Source organism: Durotheca rogersii (genome assembly GCF_024521655.1).
Source record: "Durotheca rogersii strain YMJ 92031201 chromosome Unknown GGS23scaffold_29, whole genome shotgun sequence".
Lineage (NCBI taxonomy): Eukaryota > Fungi > Ascomycota > Sordariomycetes > Xylariales > Xylariaceae > Durotheca > Durotheca rogersii.
The window spans coordinates 145,071-166,598 of record NW_026251260.1 but is presented as its reverse complement, the minus strand read 5'-3'; the positions used below and the strand labels follow the sequence as shown (position 1 = coordinate 166,598).

Below are 21,528 nucleotides of genomic sequence, written 5' to 3'. Positions count from 1 at the left end.
CGGCGGCGGAGGCGGCTCTGAGATGGGGTACGGAATTCAGCATCGGGAGGCGTTGTGGTTACATTCCCTGAGTCTGGCTTGGTTTTGTTTCTGGAGGGCAGGTGATAATGCCGCTATATGCCTACGCAGAGAGGTGCGTAGTTGCATAGATGCGGAGAGGATATGGATCGATCGCAGCTGGCATTCTCGTCCCGCCTCGGACCCAGGAGGAGAACATGTGGAAGTCGGATGTGTAGGTTCGAGGCGAGGGGATTTGAGACGGGCTTGCGACGATTTACGCCCCCCTAGAGATACAAGCAGACCATGGCTGACGAGAGAGAGAGATGCCTTGGCCCGCGTAATGGTTAGAGGGAATTTTGACAGACTAGAATCTATGTCGGCGTGTATGCGATAAGAGATGACGAAGTGCGCAAAGTCTATCGAATCAAAGCTGCTGTATTCCATTAATCATGCCGCGATCACGTGTCGGTGACAACGCTGAAAGGCAGCACTTCACTTCCCGCTCGCCACCCAGCCTTATTCCGTTTCGTAGAAACAATCCTGTAGGAAAAGCCGTTTCTTATCACTCACTTCTAAGCTCAAAACCCGGTCGCCGTCACCATAGCAGCCGGGCCGGGAGCTCGGGAAGCCACCTTACAAGGGAGAGAAGAATTGTTTACACTCGACCAGCTCAACCAACTCACTACCTCGCGGTGATTATCTGAGATTTTTGCGGTTGGAGACGCGGCGAAGCATCGCACGTTTACGACGAGCAAGCAGGTGGCAGGAAAGGAGGTGTAGAGACTACCCTTACCCATCTTGTTCTCCGAAACGATAAGCTAGTTTTAAGAAAGGGTTCTCTTTCGCAGGAAGCCGTTTCTTCAAGTCGGCAACGCTCCCGCGAAGAGGACAGGTAGGGTTTAGTACCTACTGCTCTAGCCTCTGGGACCCGTGATCATTTCGAGGCAGTAGGAAGGAAAGCGGGAATGCACGTTTGCCGGGTTAACATTTACTCGCTCTTCGACGGGCGAGGTCGGCATTGGCTACCTACCTAGGTACTAGGCAGCTTATATTAGAGATTCTACTGTGGGACAAATACATGTGGTTGCTGGGTGTAGGCTGGCGGAGACGGTGAATATCCGCTTACTCCCAGACGCCGCATGTCCATCTCCTCCTCGGTGTAAAAGACGCCCACAAACCTGAATCTTTCTGGACACGACGCCGGCGGCGGCCCGCCGTGCATGAAGACCAGCTCTCGGCTGACAGTCATGATCAGGTACTTGTCGCTGACGAACTGAAACACGATCTCGTGCCCTCCCTTGCTGCTCTCCGCCCGAACTTCCTCCCGACTCGGCGCTCCGGGATGGGGGAAAGGATTAAACGTGTAGTAGCGGTCTGAATCGATTATAATTTCACCGGCGATATGTGTTGGTGTTCCTTCGACTGGTAGTAGTTCGGTGTTTAAGTCTGACCAGTAGAGCTGCAATTCTCTGAGCCAATCCGTGTCCGGGTTGTTACAATACTCCACGTGGTCGGCACAATAGAGACGGAACCTCTTCCCGTCGAGGCAGTCAAGATCGGGCAAATCACCCTCCATCTCGGCTCCTTGCAAGTCATCGTACACTTTTTGCACCTTTTCCTCCCTGCTGCGCTCGAATTTTTGTTTATCCGCCTTTTTTTTTTTTAACCCGATCATCCACTCTTTATATTCTTCGCGTCGATTCCTGAGGTCATAGTAAAGGGTGTGTTTGTCGTACTCTTCCACCGACACTTCGAAATAATCTTCGTCTGACTCGGACTCTAATTCAGACAGATCCTCTTCGAAGTCGTCACTCTCCACCTCCCGATCCTCCTTGGCGGCCAGAGCAACCACACGATAGTACCAGTCCGGATACCGTCGTGTTCGGCGAGTGTTGACTGTCTGCCTTTCGGCCGGACGCCGTCGTGTGCTTTTGGGAGCGGGCATGATGTAGCCAATCTTGGTCCTAGAGGTTGGGCTGGGTGGTCGGTAGGAGTGTCTCGCGTCCTCGAACGGCGCGTTGTTGCGGATGAAGTTGGTGCGCTCCCGCAGCTACTTATGAGTATGTCTGGGGTATATATAGGTAGCGAGATATGGTGGAGAGCACCTCTTCGGCTTACCAAGAGGCGGTCAGGACCTAAGCCCACACGGTGCCTCCCCTTCGTTACGGTACTCCAGCTGTGCAGCCCGTTGCATAAGAAGGGGCTGGGCACAAAAACAAATGTGACCTGTACTTAGGCAGGGGACAGGCAGCGGCCCATGAACGCGAACACTCCCCTGCGAAACATTCCAAGGGTCTTTGGTAGGCCTTGCAAATCGCCTTCGCCGGTTCCTATGAGTATATAGCCACCTTCGAAACCAGGAACCGGCGCGTTATCTTCCCTTTCGATAAGGATGTTTGGGAAGACGCTGCCCGCTCTAAATAACCTATACGAGCGCGAAGAGCATTGCAACAACAGGGACGAGTACCGTCAAATTCAGAAAGAAGACGGTGTAAGTCTAGCAAGTCGGTTACAAATGATAGCTGGGCATTCATTATTGCTTACGGCCAACAACTGAGACCCGTGTAGGAGCAGTGACAGGCCCGGGGTCCCATAGAGCAGCCGTGACGGATGCTAATTACCAGCAAAAACTCCTTCCCATGCAAATTCGTCTCGCGAGCGTCGCGTAGTCTTTGTGCCTCTCCGTCTATCCGCATATCTTCGTGTTTCTTTCAACCCTCCACCCCCGTACATGGAAACGGCCGGCTCACCCCTCCACGCTGCCGCACCCACGAGACGAGGCCCCTCTCTTCTTCCTCTATACCTCGTCATTCCTCGTCAAAATAGACGTCGTGTCGAAAATCGTAGCGTCGTAGCGTGCCGTATCCCGTCATCTCACCGCTTTGTCTCGCATCGCATCGCATCGTCGTCACACATACCACCACCACACACTCTCCACTCCTCCTCTCGGCCCCTAAAACCGCCCCCCGGCGTGCGCCACAAGCAGCCCCAGTCCCAACCCGAACCACCCGCCGCCCTTGACCGCCCTCCTCCCGACCGCGCCGTTGGGCAGCGCCTTCTGCACGGTGGCGGTCGCCGTCGGGGCCTCGAGCGTGCAGCTCGCGGTGCCGCAGCGGTAGCCGGCGGGGCAGCAGCCGCCGCCGCTGTCGGCGCCGTCGCACAGGAACCAGCCGCCGGCGCACGTCGGGCTCGGCGCCGCGGCGGGCGGGGCCTCGCTCGCCGGCACCACGACCGTCGCGCCGTCCGTCGCGAGCACCGTTGTCGACGGCGCCGCCGGCGGGCACGACGTCGTGCTGCAGTCGCGCCCCGTCCGGCAGCACCCGCCGCCCGCCCGCGCCACGCACGGGTAGAACCCCGTGGGGCAGTACGACGCCGTGTCGGAGTCCTCGGGCGGCGGGGCCGCGTCCGAGGTGGAAGCCGGCGCGGTCGGTGAGGACGAGGTGCCGGTCGGCCGGTAGGGTGGCACGCCGCCGCCGGCACCGCCCGAGAGCGTCGTCGTCCGCGTCGTGGTGCTCGCGACCGGGTCCCCGCCGTCCGAGGGCGTCACGGTCACGATCACGGTCACGACCCGCGTGCTAGGCGGTGGCGGGGCCGGCGCCGTCGAGATGGTGGTCGAGGTCAGGGTCGTCTGGGGCTGGGTTATGATCGAGACGGTGCTGAAGACGCCTGAGGAAGAGGGGTCAGTGTGTCTTCCGAGGAAAAAAGAAGGAGAGAGAGAAAGCTAAAGGGCGAAATATTGCGGGAAGAAACGGAAAACACGCAAATCAACCAGGAAAAGAGAGAGAGGAATAAAACAAGAACTCACACCCCATCTCAGCGCAGGCGTAGCCGGGGATGCAGCACCCGCCGCCCTGAGCAGCCGGGCACGCGGCGGCACCGGCGGGACAGGCGCCGACGCTGCCGCTGCAGGTCTGGCCCTGGGGGCAGCAGCCGACGTTGCCGGCGTCGGGGGCGCCGGGGACGACGAAGCAGGCGGTGCCGTCGGCGCAGCAGTAGCCCGGGCGGCCGACGTCGGCGCAGCTGCTGGTCCCCGCCGGGCACGCGAACTGGCGGCCGCGGAGAAGCGCGCGGGCGTCCGCGCGCCGCGCCCACGCGGCCTCGGGTGAGGGCGAGCGCGAAGGGTCGAGCGGCGAGGTAGAGGTAGAGGTAGAGGCATTGCTCGCGACCGCCGCCGCTGCCGCTGCCGCGCCGCCGTAGTGCACCGGGTACGCTGGCAGGAAGGGCGCCGCGGACACGTTGGCGAGGAGCGAGCTGTCGCCCCGCGCGCCCAGCGCTGCTGCTGCTGCTGCTGCGGGGTCGCCGAAGGCGTAGTACTCCGCGAAGAACTTCTCGCCCTCGTCGAGCGACATCTTGCGGATTGCGGTCGGCTGCGGGGGCTGGGCGGCGGCGCCGAAGAGGAGGAGGAGGAGGAGGAGGAGGAACGGGAGCAGCGAGGACGGCAGGTTGAGCATCGTGGTCGGGGGCCGCATGGCGACGGGCGATATGAAGTCAGTGCACGCACGGCTGTCGGCGGACAGAAAGGGCTCGCTATCGCGCGCGGCGGCTCGCAGACATCTATCTATCTGTCTGTCTGTCTGTCTGTCTGTCTACGAACCTGGCCGAGGGCGAGGGCGAGGGCGGCGGCGCAAGCGTTGTCGGTGTAGAAGATGCGGCGGGGCGGCACCAGCGAGGAAGCGGGACGACATAACACGACAAACCCGGACCCAGTTCAGCCAGTCAGTCAGCGGTCAGATCGACGCGGCGGCGCAGACCATTGGCTCGGGTTCGAACGCGCGACCTTCCGTATCCTCTCTTTGCTCGCTGCGTGGTTCGTCGAAGCCTTGACGGCGAATGTCGCGAGAGAGATTTACGTAGGGAGAGCCAGAAAAAAGATAGAGAGAGGGCAGGAGGTTTTTTTTTTTAATCGGAGGAAAGAAAACAAGGTCGGCCGGGTGACACCGTCAATCTAGAATGGATCCCGAGCCGGTTGAGGGTCCCTGCGTCGACGAGATGCGGCGCAGTGCCATTGGGTGCTACTCAAAGCGACTGGGGTCCGTGAACAGGGGCGAAGATCCGAGTGGGTTCGATGGATGAGCTGGTCAAGCAACAACTTGGGCAGAGAGCTGATGGGGAAACGGAAAAAAGAAACAACGCGGAAAACTCGTGCGTGTTCACAATGTCTTGCATCCTTGAAAGGCGATATTGTCGAAATTTATCTACGATATTTACAGCCAGACATTGCGGCTCCATCGTGCTCCCAGGAGCCCGAGAGCGTCAGATAGTAGCTGGCGGGCCGCGCGCCACCGCCAACGCTTGATGCCCGAGAGCGGCCCAGCCGACTTGTTGGCCCCGAGCATACCCAGCGCGCAGTCGCTGTTCCGTTCTTCGGGCTTTCAAGCGCTTAGTACGGTGAACGAGCAGGCCACCTGTCCCTCTGAACACCTAGACACTTGCCCGACGGCCTACGCAGGCGACGATACAGTGCACAGAGCCAAACCCAGCGTGTTGCGTATGTGTGTGTATGTGCACTCGCGTCCGGAAGTAGAGCGTTCCCGTTGTATTCTTTTTATTACATGATACTCGTACAAGACGCCCGTCCTACCGCACCAGGGTATCGTCGGACCACACCCCGGAGAGAGAGAGAGAGAAAACAAAGAAGCTCACGCAGTTCCCATGCTATTCCGCCGTACTACCTCAGAAGAGCTGAGAGGGTTCGGGTTCTTTCGTGCTTTGGCCGAGGTACTGCTTCCGCAGGAAGCCGGAGCACAGGATGCCCGCGGCCACGCTGACGTTCAAGCTGTCTATGAGGGACGGTGCCTGGGAGTGGTTCGGGATCGAGACCTGGAAGTCGGTACACCGCCTGACGGAGCGCGTGAGGCCCTCGCCCTCGCTCCCGAGCACCAGGAGCGTCGGCTGGGTCGCGAGCGGGTCGTACGACTCGATCCGGTCCAGCGTGAAGTGCGAGTTGCCCCGGGACCGCGCCGACTCCGGCGAGACGGCCGCGTACGTCACCCACCCGGCTGCCCGGGACGACGTGATGAACTCGACCGGAGAAACGACCGACAGCAGCGTGACGATCTCGGCCGCGCCGGCCGACGTCTTGACCGACACCGCCGTGATGGGCGACGAGGCGCCCTTCGTGACGGCGATCGCGTCGGCGCCCAGGAACGCGGCCGATCGGATGATGGCTCCGAGGTTCCCCGGGTCCTGGATGCCGTCTAGGAGCAGGACAAACGGCATCCGGCCGGCTGGCAGCGCGCTCGGGACAAATTCAGATGCGCCATTGATTTCCTGCTCCTCCGGAGACTGATAATTTAGCACGAGCCCGAAGCCAGGTTTCTTTGGATCCGTAGACACGGGCCCCAAACCCTTGACTGGCAACTGCGGCAGCGGGGACACCTCGAGGATGTAGCCGTTGTGCGGTCGGTTCTCGCTCATCTTGTCCATCATTCGAAGACCTTCGCTGGACACCCTCTTGATGGGAATCCCCCTAGATTTGGCCATTGCTTCGACGAGATCGTCTTGAGAAGTTTTTTGTCGGTTATCCCCACTGTAGATGTATAATGCGTACAGTTTCCGCCGAGATCGTTTTAACGCCGCCTCGACCGACGAACGGCCATACAGGAACTGCGATGCTGCCGTGGTGCGAGTGATGCGAACGGGACCATCATCCTGCGGTATCGTTTGGCCCCAAGAAGGTGTGTGAGAAGGCTCACGGGGGGTATCGCGAGAGGGTTCGTAAGAGGGTTGCTGGCGTCCCGTGTCCGTCGGCCGCCCCGGTGGGGGTGTGACACTGCGTCCCCCTCCCCTAATCCCACCGTCGCCTAAAGGATCTGAACTAAACCCGGTGGTATTTGTCGCGACGGCCGACCCCCGACTACCGAACGAGGTAAACCCTCGTCCTCTGTCGCTCGAGGCGCCCGTATTTGACCCAAAGGTATCTCTTGCACCAGCAGGCCCCCGGTTACCGAACGAGTCGGCCCCTCTATCGCCTGATCTTCCTGGACTCGACCCGAAGCCATCTCTTGCGCCGGCGGACCCCTGGCTACCGGATGGGGGATACCCTCCTCCTCTGTCACCATATCTACCCGGACTCGACCCGAAGCCATCCCTTGCGCCAGCAGACCCCCAGCTACCAGATGAGTCCGAACCCCATCTATCGCTCGATCTACCTGGGCTCGATCCAAAGCCATCTCTTGTGCTACCCGAAGTTCGAGAACCGAATGAGGGATACCCTCCTCCTTTATCACCATACCCCCCTGAGCTCGATCCAAAGCCACCTCTTGCGCCAGCAGACCCCCAGCTACCATATGAGTCCGAACCCCATCTATTGCCCGATCTACCTGAGCTCGACCCAAAGGTATCCCTTGCGCTGGCCCCCCCCCGGCTACCGAACGAAGTAAACCCTCCGCCTCTGTCGGCCGATTTGCCCGCGCTCGACCCAAAGGCATCTTTGGAAAGGACCGAACTCTGCGAACCGAACGAGCTGAAGCCACCTCCTCTATTTCCTGCTCCCCCCCAGCTGGATTCGGTAGTGGTATTGCTTGTGCTGGCGACCTTAGGCGCTCCGGCGGACTGCGGGCCACCCGACGGAGGTGGCGGGCTCCAGAATCCCGCCGGTTGCGCGGGAGGAGGAGGAGAAGCAGCAGCAGGAGGTGCGCGGGCGGGGGGAGGAGGAGGAGGAGAAGCAGCAGCAGGAGGTGCGCGGACGGGGGGGGGAGGAGGAGGAGAAGCAGCAGGAGGTGCGCGGGCGGAGGGGGGAGGAGGACGAGCAGCAGGAGGTACGCTAGCGGCGGTTCCCGACTTCTTCCCCTGCGTAGGACTAGACATGAAATCTTTCATGAACTGATCCGGTGTCAGTAGATTGGGATTTCTTTTGCCGCCTGCCGATTTGCCCGCGTCCTTGCCGCCGACATTCTTCAGCTGGAAGACTAAGCTATTCTGGCCGAACGGGTCATCGGGATCGTTGAAGCGTGCCTTTCTCGACTTCTTTCCCGAATTCCCGTCGTCCTTTTTGTTATTTTTCTTGCCCTTGCCCGCGCCCTTGCCCTTATCCTTGCCCTTGCCGCCTTTCTTTGCTTTATTCGTTTTACCCCTGGAGGAGGAGGCGTAGCTGTGGCCTTGGGCGCTGACTTTCTCCGAGTTTCGAATCCCGCGGTGAATGGCCGAGAGCGAGGACGAGCGCAAAGGGCTGGCGACAAGCAAAGGGAAGATGGCGATTCTAGGTAACACGTTATATCTACCGCGTAGACAGGAAGCATTGAGGAGATTCATCGCATCTTACGTGTGCGATTGCTGGAGAAGGGGAACTTCGAAGCTATCTCGCAAGCACGAAGAGGCAGTCGTGTATGGGATTGGTTTCGTAGGATTAATTTAAAAAAAAAAAGAGAGAGAGAGGAGAGAGGACGGGGGAGGAGGAGGGGAGACAACCCGTATGGAGATAATCTGAACGAATTGCGACGATAGAAAAAAAAAAGTTGTAGGAAAAATTCAAGCTACAGGCATTTCCTCCTCCTCCTTGCTACCCCACCAAGTACTCAGGTACCCTGTCGATCGGAAGCACTTTGACATAGTTATCGATTATCGATTATCGGTTATCGATTGCGTTGGGAATTATCGATAACGGCCGTCAAGGGGTTTCGGTGCTACATATAGACCGGGGCCTTATCAGATAGCAACGTTCCCAGGGCGCTTGAGTACGTAAGGCCGTTTTCCTTGTGGCGCCACCAAAAGCTCCGAGATCATCACTTTGACAAAACGCGTTGACCGGGATTAGGCGACGCGTCTTTCCGAGACAACCTAGGTATTCATTTTCCCACCACTCTGCAGACTCTAGCTCTATTGATGCCAGCCGGCTACACGCCGCCATCCCGCCATCGAGGCATTGACTGCATTGCTTCCGTCACTACCTTCTGCCTCTGGCCGACCACCCGGCCCTGTCCTCTCGTCGCATCCCCACCTCCCTACCTACCCTCTAGCACCGCCGACGCCGAGCCAGAGCCGGACGAGAGCGCCCCTCCAATATTCCGTCCCGATCCACCTCCTCGCTTGGACATGATGCATCTCGCCTCCCGTCTGCACCCACACAGGATTTGAGGGGCGATGGCTATGGCAACGCACGACGCGATGGACGACGTAAGAGTAGAAGACCTGCTCGCGGCGGCTTTGCAAGACGGCGACGTCGCAATGGAGGACACGCTTGCGCTCTCCGGGGATGCGGACATGGGACTCTACCAGGAACTACCGCGCGATTTAACGACGATAGGCGAGTTAGAAAATAACCCCCAGGACGACGACATATTGCAGAAGGACGTAGCGGAGCGAGACTCGGGCCCCAGAGACACCAGCCCTAGCTTAAACGGGTATCCGAATATCCCCCAGGATGATGCCGAGGGCGAAGTGAGATTGGCGGATTCGCCCTCCGCGAAGTCCCGGCTGTTGCCTATCCAGGTCATCCTTACGCCTCCGCCAGACCCGACGGAATACGAGTGGGTTCCTGGTTTGGCCGTGGACAGGGTCCTGGACGAGGTAGACCTCGAGGACGAGGACGAGGACGAGGAGGCGATTTACAGCGTCGAATTCGAGGACGGAAGGGTCGACGAAGTAGGTCATGTTCGCCATTGTTCCCCTCGCCATCTCTGTATATCTATCTTTCCCGCCTACTTATCCCCTCCCGTCTGTGTGTATGTCCTCATAGCATGCATGCAAATTCTACACCTCACTCATCACCGACCACTCCCTGCCCCCAAACCCATACCCTCACCCACTCGACACACCTGTGAGATGATTGCCCTGCCCACCCCACCTAGGTGGGTATCATCATCATCATCATCATCATCGATTCCCTAGCATGCGGTTTCTTCGCGCGCACCTGCACATTTGACGCGCCTCACGCCTCTTTATCTCCAACTCCTTTACCACCATAACCACCTACCTTTTCTTTCACCAGCCGCATCATATACGAACATAAGAACACCTGCCCTCTGCATCCCCGCGACCGCTCGGGCCATGTTCTCCACCAATTCTGCTTTCTGCAAAGCTACTCAGACAACATGGTGAGTTGGAGGCTAGTTGGCTGTCTGAGGCGGGGCACCCGGGAAACATTACGTTGCTTCCCTTGCTCGACACGTTCGACTGATTCTCTTTTCCTCGTCTTCTCCCTTTCCCGCCCAAGATGCCTCAAAAATCGTGCACGGTGCTATTCGACTGGGGTGCCTACCCAGTGCCTACCATTCCCTCGCCGTCCTACTCATTCCCTGAGCTCTCCTTCCCCGTCCCTCTTCATTGTCAGACTCGTTGCCGATAACTAACCTCTTCCTTACCTTTAGGTGGCGTATGATGATCTCCTAGAGTTAGAGAATGGTTCCAAGGCTCTGCAGGTATTCCAGCAACAGCGATTTAGCGCTGGCAGGGCAGTTATGGGCATGGCACCGAGCAAGCGTCCTCATCCCGAGGATGACTATTATGAATCCGATTCATCTAGCCGGGGCTACCGTGCCAAACGACGGAAGCCATCTCCGCGCACCACTCGTAGAATCACGCGGCGGGTCCCTCGTCCGGCATCGATAGGTGATAGTCACAAGTTTGCCAGCAACGATGAGGAGGAACTCGATGAAGGGGTGTGGGATGACGGCGAGAAGGCCGGGAGAGGGTCCGAAGAGGCCAAGTCGTCGATCACGGGTAGGCGCCAGTCCGGATCCGTAGCCCTCTCGACGGGTCGGGCCACCAGGTCAAGGATTCCAGTCCGGCAACCGCGCCGTGTCGGGGACGAATCCGAAGATGAATTAGCACGGGATATTAGGTACGATCAGGATGATGATGATGATGGTGATGATGATGATGATGATGACGACGACGATGATGTTATTCCCATCATTCGTTCCGACCTCGCTGGTCCGATTCGAACTTCGGCGCGTAAGAAGAAAAAAGTCAAGAGCTTCTACGCCTCGGGCAGGTGTTCGGGGAGCGACTCAGAAATCGAATTTGAGGCGTCACGAAGGTCGAGACGGTCAAACAGGAACTCAAAGAACATGGGAGATCCCGAAATTGACGATGAATACGAAGCCGTGGAAAATAAAACGCCATCTGCACCTAAGTATGCCGCGATCAAAGAGGCATTCCAAGAGGTTCCCGGGGAGTCCCCTTTCCGAAGATTTCATTCCGATATATGCGAGACGTGTCGATCAGGCGGCCTCTCTGGCAAAGGTCCCCTCATTTTCTGCCAGGGCTGCTCGTACTCTTATCATATACAATGCATCGGCGTGAGATCCCAACGCGACCACAGGGTTACCAAGGTTGGTCCGGATAGCTTTGTGCTGCAGTGCAGATTTTGTGTCGGAATCCACCAAAAGAAGGATAGGCACGCGCCAAATCGTTCGATGTGCCAAACCTGCAAGGCCATCGGCGCGTCGTGTGCCGAATTTTCCGCCAGGAAAACCCCCAAGCAAGAAGAGAAGGCGAGGATTGAGAACGGCGGAGAAGACCCCATCGTGAAGATCCGGCCCGCTTTGCTCAACAACGCCGAGAGCCTCCTCTTCCGTTGTTTGACCTGCAGGCGTGGCTACCACTTTGAACATCTGCCTCCGCTGGATTCGCACGAGCCTAGCGAGGCAGAGGTCAGAGAAGACCGTTTGGGAGAATATTCGCTCGCCAGCTGGAAATGTAAAGATTGTCAAAGGTCCGATTATGAAATCCGTGCGATACTTGCGTGGAGACCCGTCAACCGGGACGAATACGAGGGCCAGCACAGCAGCGAATTTGGCGAAGACGAGATAGAATACCTCGTGCAATGGAAGGGACGCTCGCACTTTCACGACACTTGGAGGCCCGGAGCCTGGATTTACGGCATAGCTGCGCCTACCTCGCGCATCGCATTTCACAAACGCGAAGGCAACGAGTTTCCTAAGATGGATAAGCAGTCAGCGATCGAGGAGGAATGGCTGCTGGCCGACGTCCTCCTGAGCGTGAAATACCGACGCGGTTCTACTGCTTCGTCCAAGGCGCAAGACCTGGCGCGCATTTCCGACGTCACATCAGCCTTCATCAAATTCCAGGGGCTTAGTTACGAGGAAGTGGTCTGGGATGAACCGCCGCCTCGTGGTTCGGGAGGCCCCTGGGACGCCTTCAAGGCCGCCTACGAAGAATATATCAACGGCAGATACTTCCCCGCGACAAGGGACCAGAAGATGAGGGAGCGGATAAGACAATACCGGTCTCTAGACTTCCAAGAGGAATGCGAGCTGAAAAGCCAACCTCCGGGCCTCAAGGAAGGACGATCCTTGATGGAATATCAGATGGAGGGCGTCAATTGGCTCCTCTATAACTTCCACCAGCAGCAGAACGTAATACTTGCCGACGAGATGGGGCTAGGGAAGACCATTCAGATCATCTCCTTCATCAGCGCTCTCGTTCAGAATCAGCCGAGATGCTGGCCGTTCCTCATTGTCGTCCCCAATGCGACATGTCCCAATTGGCGCCGCGAGCTAAAGGATTGGGCTCCGGCACTCCGCGTGGTTACATACCACGGCGGCAGAATCTCCCAGGATCTCGCTTATAGGCACGAGCTCTTCCCGGACGGGGTCAAGGACGGGATGAAAGCGCATGTCGTGATCATGTCCTTCGAGGCAGCGAGCACGATCCGGACCGCCTTCCAGTACGTCAGGTGGGCCGGCTTGGTGGTCGATGAGGGCCAAAGGCTCAAGAACGAGGAAACCCAACTTTATAAGACGCTGCTGGACATGAAAATTGCGTTCAGGATCCTGCTGACGGGTAAGTAACACCAAACCATCAACTCCCTAGGCCCATCACGACTAGGGGGGAAACCACTAATTCTCGCTAGGCACTCCCTTACAAAACAACAAACGGGAGCTCTTCAATCTACTCCAGTTTATCGACTCCCGGAACAATGCCGAGGCGCTGGATGCCAAGTATGCCGACTTGACGAAAGAAAACCTCCCAGAGCTTCACAGTCTCATCCGCCCTTATTTCCTGCGACGAACTAAGGTTCAAGTTCTCAAGTTCCTGCCGCCCATGGCGCAGATTATCGTCCCCGTCACGATGACAGTCCTGCAAGAGAGGCTGTGCAAATCTATCATGGCTCGAAACCCGGAGCTGATCAAAGCAATCATATCCAAAGGAAAGCTCAAGGCCGGAGACCGAAAGAGTCTGTCGAACATCTTGGCGGATCTCCGCCAATGCCTCTGCCATCCCTTCTGTTTCAACGGCGACGTCGAGGACAAGAATGTAGACGAGGAGCAAATGCGGCGGAACCTGATCGCGGCGTCACCGAAACTCATGCTGCTGGAGATCATGCTTCCCAAGCTCAAAGCAGGGGGCCACCGCGTTCTAATCTTCAGCCAGTTCCTACGTTGCCTCGACATCATCGAAGACTTTCTCAGCGTGCTAGGCCTACGGTACGGGCGAATCGATGGGGGCATGAACGCTCTCAAGAAACAGAAGCAAATCGACGCGTTCAACGCGCCCGATTCGCCGCTATTCGCAATGCTCCTGTCCACCCGCTCGGGTGGTGTCGGCATCAACCTCGCCACAGCGGATACCGTCATAATCTACGACCCGGATTGGAACCCCCATCAAGACATACAGGCTATATCACGAGCCCACCGGATCGGTCAGAAAGAGAAGGTACTCTGCTTCCAGCTCGTGACCAAAAACACGGTGGAAGAACAGATTATGCAGATAGGGAAGAGGAAGATGGCCCTCGACCATGCCCTCATCGAAAGCCTAGATGCCGATAGCGATGCGAACGAGGATCTAGAGTCTATCCTGAGAAAGGGAGCAGAGGAACTTTTCAGCGACGGGAAGGATAAGGATAAGATCACGTATGATGCGGCATCGGTCAGTAGGCTACTTGACAGGAGTCAACTCGAAAAGACGGACGCCGGCCACGATCAAAGTGCTGAAACCCAGTTCTCGTACGCCCGTGTCTGGGCTAACGATTCAGGCACCCTGACCGACGCCGTCGACAATACTGCCGGCGATGGCGTACCGACGACGGATGCAAGCGTTTGGGAAAACATTCTCAGACTACGGCAGGAGGAGCACGAACGGGAGCTTGCTATCAAGCAACAATCCTACGGACGCGGTGCTAGGCGACGGGGAACCCAGGTCAGAGAAATCCCTTTTTGCTTTCCGTTCCCATTTAGCTCACCGACGATATGTAGGCTATCGACTACAAGACGAACAACCAAGTAGGTTTCATTCGAGGTGTTGACGACGATGGTGAAGAAGAATTCCTAACAGCGGAACAGCGCCAAGAACCGGATAGCGGCGGTTCTGACGTTGACGTCGAGGACGAGCTATACATTGACAACGGCCCCGACGACGAAGAGGACGAAGAAGACGAAGAGGACGGAGTGTACGACGAAAACGATGCCATGGCGGGTGCAATAAAAGCCAAGCCCGTCAAAGGTAAAGGCCCTGTTCCCAACTTCGATAAACGTGAAGATGGGAGAACTAAGAGCATTAACACCACTACCACTAACAGCACCGGCAAAAACACCTCAGAGCCAAGGCTTCGAGCCGGCAAAGCAGCCACAGACCGAGGTACCCAAGCCCCAAAGCACCGTTCAGACGGAACACGGGCCAGCAAGAGTCCACCAGATAGCACCACGAACCCCGGCGCCGCTGCTGCTGTGGCCGTCGGCCCCGGTGCCGCCGCAAAATTACATCAATCCGATGGTGCCTCTCAACCAGGTCACGAGTCCCAACTTCGTGATCTCGATACCTAGTTTACGACAGCACCCCCCCGTGGGTGGTCCTCAATTGGCCCCTTACCCACCACGTATCCCTACTACACCTTCGACATCACAGAGGCCAACTTCAGTGCCCACGCCTACAATGAGTGGAGCAAAAGTGAACCAGAATTCTAACTCTACACCTTTAGCATCACAGAGACCAACTGTCGTGCCCACACCTACAACACACGGGGGACAAGTGAACCAGAATTCCAACTCTACCCCCGCGAACTCCGGCGCCGTAAGTTGCTTAGTATGTCAGACCAGCCACCCACCGAACTCCATCTGCCGTGGTTACCCTACCGAAATCTCACTACGTCTCTACATCGACTCCCTGAGAACATCCGGAAACTCGTACCATACCCAGCCACTGAGGAATTTTCTAATGCAGCGATTACGAGATATCTCCAACAAGTAATATGCTCTGCCATAGCACCTCGCGTGGCTTGATGTGCCAAGAGGCATAAGAGATGTTGAGCAGGCTGCTTCTTTTCCCAGACACCTACATTTTACTAATTGGCATGTATGTAGAGGTGGAGAGAGACAAGAGGAGAGAGAAGAGAGGGAGGGGGGGGGGCAGGAGAGAAGGAATGGATAAAAGGCTACCCTTCCCCTTTACTCCCACACGTAGAGATAGATAGGGACGATAGGTGCTCCAGGTTAGTACCAGCCTACTCATGGGCAAATTTGATTTCCTGTGCTTTGTGGCCCAAGACAGACGGACAAATTCCCGTCATTTGACAAGTCTTCACAGGTCGTTTGTCACGTGGAAAACACAAGACAGGGCTGCAGGTAACCGGTGGATGCATTTAACCCTATTTGAGGTTTCTCAGCAAACGGCTGTGATGGCCTAGGTGGCCCAGATGGGGGATGGCCGGCTTGCTCACATGGCAACGAGTGAGAAGAGGGAGAGAAGCGTGAGAGGCGCACATAGGAATATGTGTGTGCGTATATGTGTGTGTGTGCCTCTCCTCATCCCCCCTTTTACGTTATCCCCCTGGATACGGCTTGACAAAAAGGGTCTCAACCCTGTGTGGTTCCTCTTAAAAGAGCTCCCAATTTCTCCTGTCAATACGTCCTCGCTGCCTTGATTCCCTTTCACCTCGTTGATTTCTCCTCCTGTTCATCGAAGCAGCCATCAACCTTCATTCATTCCTTGCACAGCCTTCCTTGCCCCTTTTCCTCTGAGCCATCATTACTGATTAACCCAGGTTCGTATGGCGGTATAAATTAGAACCTATGCCCGCCCATTGTTTCCCGTTTGCTCTCGATATCCTTCTTTGATTTTCGGCTGCCTGGAAAAAAAAAAGGGCGGCTGCCACCGCTGCCATCTACTCCTGCAACATGGGCTGCTCGTCTTCCTCTCCTCCCCCTCCTCCTCCTCCTCCCGCCTCCCCCGCCGAGCCAACAACAAACTCTGCTGGGATCACCCGCACTTCCACAAGAAATACACCCCCTGCTACCCTCAACGCGACAGCCTCTCCCCTCCTCAACCTCAACCCGAACGCTGATATAGAGCAAACACCGAACGCCCGTCTCGAGCGGCGACCCACGATGGACCGGAACCCTTTCAAATCTGTCAACGACCGTAGAAGCAAGATCGTGGCGGACCGCGGCAACGTGACTCTCTTCCAGCAGGGACAGGGTCAGGGGCAAGCTTTGCAGGGCTCGGCACTACGATCCAGCATCCAGCAGCAGCTGGCCCCGTCGTCTCCTTCCCGCAGCCTCGCCTCTTCCAACTGGAGATCCCACGCGGTCGACGAGATGGCATCTCCGGCTCGCGGCGGCGGCAGCGGTAGTAGTGGCAACGTGTACAGTCCGTTCGGTTCGCCCGCCGGCGGCCAGCAACAGCAACCCTTGCAACCGGGCTCCGCCATCCGCGGCGCCTCGTCATCGTACGCCACCCACGGCATGGAGCAGTATCATAGCCAACACCAGGCCTCGGCCCTCGTCACCGCTCCGTACTCGAACCTGGGCGCCTTCTCAGATATGCAGCTCGACGCCAGCTACGCCTACTGCTACGACCGCGGAAACGGCCAGTACACGCGCTTGATCCCCGCGGACATGCTGCCGGCTCTGAAGGAGATCCCCGCGCTGCAGCAGGGCTGCGCCGGCATGGTAGTGGTGCCGCTACCGCGGGCCCTGCCTCCAAACGGCCGGTCGAGCAACACCGAGATGGTCTTTCCCCGAGTGAGCTACCCCTTCCTTTCTTCCTCATTTTTCTACCCTCACTGTTTCCTATCACGGCCGCGTTTATATAGCTATCAGATGTCTGGGGTCGGGACGAACGACCGCTCGGCTGACCCAGCACCGTAGAGCCCGCCTCCTACACCGACTTCGCCATCTGATACTATACAGGTGAGTCTTCGCAGGCCCTGTCCATATGTACGTGCACTTGTGGCGACGCTGCCCCGGAGAAGAAGAACAATGCCAAGGTGGCATCTACGTTCCCCAGAGCGCTTTCTTTGCTTGCGAGTTTTCCTCGGCCGTGGAGATGATAAACAGAGGTCACATTGACGGCTCATATGTCTATACAAACACAGTGCCGGATCCGAGACCTTCCCCACCCCCTCTTCTACGTCACATGCTTGAGCCTCGTTTTCCGCCCTCGCATCTACCCAGTCGGTCCCGTGCTAACCAGTCTCTGTCTGCCCCGGCCAGTCCCGCATCGACACCATCGTCGGATCCGTGCCGTCAACCCCGACCCGCGCGACCCTCACTCTCACCAGCGCGTCGGCAGGCCCGTCAACCGCCCTCGTGCTAGCCCGCTCGTCGCCGCCGCCGCCGCCGCCGCCGCCGCCGCCGTCGTCGTCCTCGCCGGCGGTGCACACGCAGGCGCAGGCCCACGGCCACCACCACGGCCGCCCGACCCAAGTCCACGCGCCGCCGGCGCGCCGCCCCAAGGTCTACTGCGACAAGTGGGTGCACGAGGGCGTGTGCGCGTTCACGCAGCAGGGCTGCAAGTTCAAGCACGAGATGCCGCTGGACCGCGCGACGCAGCACCAGCTGGGCCTGTTCCACGGCCTGCCCGCGTGGTGGAAGAAGCACCAGGCCGAGCTCGCGCGCCAGCGCGAGCCCCTGCCCCTGCCCCTGCCCGCCGTCCCGTTCGAGCCCGGTCTCACCGCCGAGGACCGCTTCCTCGGACACGGCGGCACCCCGGCTGTAGCCGCCCGAGGCGCCGGGGGGGAGCTGGGCGTGATACCAGGACCGGCCGCAGCGATGGGCCCACCCCCCGCGCCCCAGAACTTGGCCTGGCGGCGCGGCGTCGCTGCCCCCGAGAGCCCGCACGATCAGAAGCCGCTGTCTGACAACCGCTTCATGAGTCGAGGCGTGAGCGTGCGGAATCCGATCGGTGAGTTGTGGCCTCTCTTTCTTACCTGCGCATGTACCATTACTCCCGCTCTTCCCCATCGCGTCTCCCTTTTTCTTTTATTCTCTTCTCCCCTCCCAGCACTCCGCCCCTCCCCAGCTCTGCGCTCCGGCCGCCAACCTGCTAACCCGTGCCTTTCTTTCCGCGCCAGCATCCTTCGGCTCCTCGCCCTTCGGCCCCATCGGGCCCCCGCCGCGCATCTCAACCGGCACCGCCGCGCCGGGACCCCCTACGCTGCCGGCCCCCACCCCCGTCTCTCCCTCTACTACCACCGCTGGCGCCAGCACCCTCGCCGCCGGGGCGAGCCCGAGGGCCTCCGGCTCCGACGGCCGCGAAGCCAAGACGCCGCCGCCGCCGCCGCCGCTGCGAGAAAAGACGAGCGCGTCTTCGTCTGCCACCAAGTCGAACCCGCCTACCGCGGCTGCTGATGCTGCTGCTGCTGCAGGCGGCGGCAGAGGCGCAGGCGCAGGCGCAGCCAGGAACGCCGGAGCCGTCCCCACCGCCAATCCGTTCGCCTCGCTCGTCGCCCTCGACGAGAGCGACGGCAGCGCCGCGGGCGCCGACGCTGACGACGAGCGCGCCCCGGCCCCGGCCTCTAGCGGAGCGCGGCTGTCCTAGGCATGATTGCCGCTCGCGCCGGGCGCCGGAGGGGGGGGGGGTGGAAGTTCGAGAGGAGAGGAGAGGGGGGAGGAGGGAGGAGGGGGGAAGGGGTTTGGTGAGGGTCGTTTCGGCGAGGACTGGGGGGAAGAAACAGGAGGAAGAGGGGAGAGAAGGGCGGCAGGTCGTCCACGGGGTCTTTTCCGTCCCTACCTCTCGTCTCGCCGCATTCTATCCTCCCCCGCTGCTGCTCAGGAGGGTAGCATGAGATGCGGCTCTCGGGCGCGCCGTTCTGCTTTCGCGCTCCGCGTAGCGCCGCCACTGCGTTGTTATTCCCTTGCTTTTGCCGCCGGTGCCGGCGGCTCCGCGCGCCCGCAAACGAACCTCCCCAGCGTACAGACTCCACAGACAATCGGACGGACAACACGGGGGCACGCACGCGACTCTCTCTCTCTTGCTATTTCTGTCAACGCTTTTTTTCTCCCTTTTTTTATTGTTCTTTTTCCCTCGCGAATGCTTCGCGATAGCCAGAGGCGCAGAGGGAGAAGAGAGCAAGGGGACAAAGGAAAGCAAAGGATCGTGGAAGCACCAGGGCACAGATATGCGGCGGGAACTCTGCTTGACTGGCTTGTCACTCTTCACTCCGTCTACGCATCAATCTACCTCGCACCCCCCCCCCCCCCCTTTTCCACATATCTTCTTCTCCCCTCGCCGCTATCTACCCCCAGGACGTGTCGGGGCCGGCGAATACCTAGAATCCACGATTTTCTCACGATTTCTTCAGCTGGTCTCTTACCCTTCTCTCCCTCGGCCTTTGCATATCCCGCATTCTCGTTCCCACCTTTTTTTTCCTTTTCTTTTTTCCACCCCGCTCGCCACGCCGGCAGCACATCTACGTTCCCCGTTCCGATCTTCTTCTCTTTCTCCTTGTTCTTTTTTTTCTTCCTCTCTCTGCCGGGACTGGGTTTCTCGGCTTCTCGGCATCGCACCGTCTGCGATCCTAGCACCGATCCGCGACGTGCGGCTTTGCGTTCCGTACCAGCATTAGGGGGGGAAAGGGGAAGGGGTGGGACATACAACACATACATATTTACATGCGCGCGCGCACACGCGGCGCGGACAACTACGTTTTACGAGGGCGACAACACATAAAGATATGCATAAATAAATACCTACACACGGGATACACCGAGCGCGCGCGGGCCTCTCGCGAGCCGCCGCGGCGCTACGATTCACGACGCTGCGTTTGTTTTCCGGGGCGCGGTCTGTCCGCCCCTCGCGTTTTCTTTTTTTTTCTCTTTTCTCTCTTCTGCCTACGGCGCCAGGAGGACGACGGTAATAACTAGCTATCGCCGACGGTACTATTCGGAGCCACCGCGGGGGCCTCGGACCCGATGCGCGTCTCGAGGTAGGCTATTCTGCGTGAGCTCTCGGCCGGCAGATGCTAGGCCGCAGGCGAGCATGGTCAGAGGAGTTGTGGCGCGGGGCGGAGAAGCGAAGGGGAGAATGGGATGGAAAAGGAGAGGGGTTAGAATGGGAAGGACGGGAGAATGGGAGAGAAAAAGGAGCGAGCGAGGCTCAGTAGAAGGGGGGGGAAAAGAAGAGGGGGAAAAAGAGAGAAGGAACGGGAAAAGGAGAAGGAAAAATATCATCCAGGGCTCGTGGCCTGCCCAGCTAGCTAGCTGGCTTGTATCGTAATCTGCACGCGCGCGTCTTAGACACCGCGCCCTCCTCCCCTCCCCCTCCCCCTTTTCTCTCTCTCCCAGATTCCCACGAGGTGCTAAGCTGGCCTCGCACATACCGACACACATACATGCATACACGCACACACATGCACATGAACGGACCGGCTTCATAGAGGGGGAAGGGGGAAAGCAGGGGGGTGATAGGAGGGCTAGACGAGACGGGTGCACCGACGGAGGGAAACGGGACGCAGAGTTGCGCAGATAGACGGACAGACAGACAGGTTTCGCTCCCGCCCTAGACGCCGCTCCCCAGCGCGGCAATCGGATGAATTCTTTCCTTCCTTCCTCCCCGCCCTCCTTCTTTCCCACTCTCTCCGCGTGCTCTCCTCTCGCGCCCGTTGCTGCTTTCCCCGCCCGCCTCGTAGCCAGGAGGAGCAGAGCGCGCGCAGAGCGGCTGACTTGGTTGTCTCGCGGGAAGGGAGGGGGAGCGAGCGAGCAGAGAGAGTAACGAAGAGAGAGAGGGCTGGCTATCTCGCTGGTGCCCCGCGCCGCTTCGAATCGTGCCCGTCCTATCTAATCTATGGGCCGGGGAGGGGAACAGGAGAAAGAAGAAGAAGAAAGGAAGTAGGAAAGAGAGAAATGCTGACATGCGTAAGCGGTGTCCGAGTCGGAGGCGGGGGGGGATTTGTGTCCTTCTAAAGCAGGCTGTTTTTAAGAATCCAGCCTTACTCTGGCAAGTGTGGCTGGTAGGCGGAGGGAGTAGAGGATGCTGGCGATGAGACAGGGCGGTCTAAAATACATACATAATACACACATACCACGACGGGTAGTACGTCGCATGTGGTATGGGTTAGATAGGTAGATAAATAGAGATAGACGGGTAAGACACCCCGTATACGCATATGCGCACAGCAAGACAGCAGTACCGAGGGAGGGAAGTACGGGATAGACGCCATCTAATAATGATACACAGGCGGGAGGGAATAGGAGAAGGCAGGTAGGTAGTAGTAGTATATTTGTAGCGGCGATGGTGAGGTAGCAATGGGGTCGGAAGCAGAGCACCGCAACCGTACGCCCGTCAGATCGATATCCTTCCCCCCCCGCCTCTCTTTTTGAAACGACAGAGCCGACTAGGTGGCTCCGG

General features: G+C 58.6%; 8 protein-coding genes across 8 annotated transcripts; 3 read left to right on the top strand and 5 right to left on the bottom strand.

Annotated features, from left to right (window-relative positions):
• Positions 1 to 503: 503 nt before the first annotated feature.
• GGS23DRAFT_268200 (uncharacterized protein) lies at positions 504 to 2,137 on the bottom strand. The gene has a single exon (XM_051512418.1). It carries the CDS (start codon positions 1,943 to 1,945, stop codon positions 1,061 to 1,063), a length of 885 nt encoding a protein of 294 aa, XP_051368447.1. The 5' UTR covers positions 1,946 to 2,137; the 3' UTR covers positions 504 to 1,060.
• On the bottom strand, positions 533 to 990 carry GGS23DRAFT_584228 (uncharacterized protein). The gene has a single exon (XM_051517315.1). The coding sequence runs from the start codon at positions 795 to 797 to the stop codon at positions 579 to 581; it is 219 nt and encodes a 72-aa protein (XP_051368448.1). The 5' UTR covers positions 798 to 990; the 3' UTR covers positions 533 to 578.
• Positions 2,138 to 2,484: 347 nt separating the features above from the next.
• On the bottom strand, positions 2,485 to 4,882 carry GGS23DRAFT_614771 (uncharacterized protein). The gene is made up of 2 exons (XM_051520674.1): positions 3,806 to 4,882; positions 2,485 to 3,666 (listed from the first exon to the last, which is right to left on the bottom strand). The coding sequence occupies exons 1-2, from the start codon at positions 4,467 to 4,469 to the stop codon at positions 2,954 to 2,956; spliced, it is 1,377 nt and encodes a 458-aa protein (XP_051368446.1). The 5' UTR covers positions 4,470 to 4,882; the 3' UTR covers positions 2,485 to 2,953.
• A 791-nt stretch (positions 4,883 to 5,673) lies between these two features.
• GGS23DRAFT_607333 (Alpha/beta knot methyltransferase) lies at positions 5,674 to 8,253 on the bottom strand (the record flags this gene model as incomplete). Its single annotated transcript, XM_051520035.1, has 3 exons — positions 5,674 to 6,500; positions 6,531 to 6,729; positions 7,537 to 8,253. 3 exons carry the CDS (start codon positions 8,251 to 8,253, stop codon positions 5,674 to 5,676), a joined length of 1,743 nt encoding a protein of 580 aa, XP_051368445.1.
• A 712-nt stretch (positions 8,254 to 8,965) lies between these two features.
• GGS23DRAFT_268002 (PHD/FYVE-zinc-finger like domain-containing protein) lies at positions 8,966 to 15,325 on the top strand. The gene is made up of 6 exons (XM_051512417.1): positions 8,966 to 9,582; positions 10,308 to 12,747; positions 12,818 to 14,103; positions 14,160 to 14,186; positions 14,247 to 14,406; positions 14,483 to 15,325. Exons 1-6 carry the CDS (start codon positions 9,082 to 9,084, stop codon positions 15,148 to 15,150), a joined length of 5,082 nt encoding a protein of 1,693 aa, XP_051368444.1. The 5' UTR covers positions 8,966 to 9,081; the 3' UTR covers positions 15,151 to 15,325.
• Positions 15,326 to 16,286: 961 nt separating this feature from the next.
• On the top strand, positions 16,287 to 18,720 carry GGS23DRAFT_614750 (uncharacterized protein; the record flags this gene model as incomplete). Its single annotated transcript, XM_051520673.1, has 4 exons — positions 16,287 to 16,922; positions 17,049 to 17,090; positions 17,394 to 18,084; positions 18,254 to 18,720. 4 exons carry the CDS (start codon positions 16,287 to 16,289, stop codon positions 18,718 to 18,720), a joined length of 1,836 nt encoding a protein of 611 aa, XP_051368443.1.
• Positions 18,721 to 18,790: 70 nt separating this feature from the next.
• On the top strand, positions 18,791 to 19,956 carry GGS23DRAFT_267924 (uncharacterized protein). The gene has a single exon (XM_051512415.1). It carries the CDS (start codon positions 18,964 to 18,966, stop codon positions 19,849 to 19,851), a length of 888 nt encoding a protein of 295 aa, XP_051368442.1. The 5' UTR covers positions 18,791 to 18,963; the 3' UTR covers positions 19,852 to 19,956.
• Positions 19,956 to 20,832, bottom strand: GGS23DRAFT_267921 (uncharacterized protein). Its single transcript, XM_051512414.1, has one exon. It carries the CDS (start codon positions 20,553 to 20,555, stop codon positions 20,061 to 20,063), a length of 495 nt encoding a protein of 164 aa, XP_051368441.1. The 5' UTR covers positions 20,556 to 20,832; the 3' UTR covers positions 19,956 to 20,060.
• Between the last annotated feature and the right edge of the window lie 696 nt (positions 20,833 to 21,528).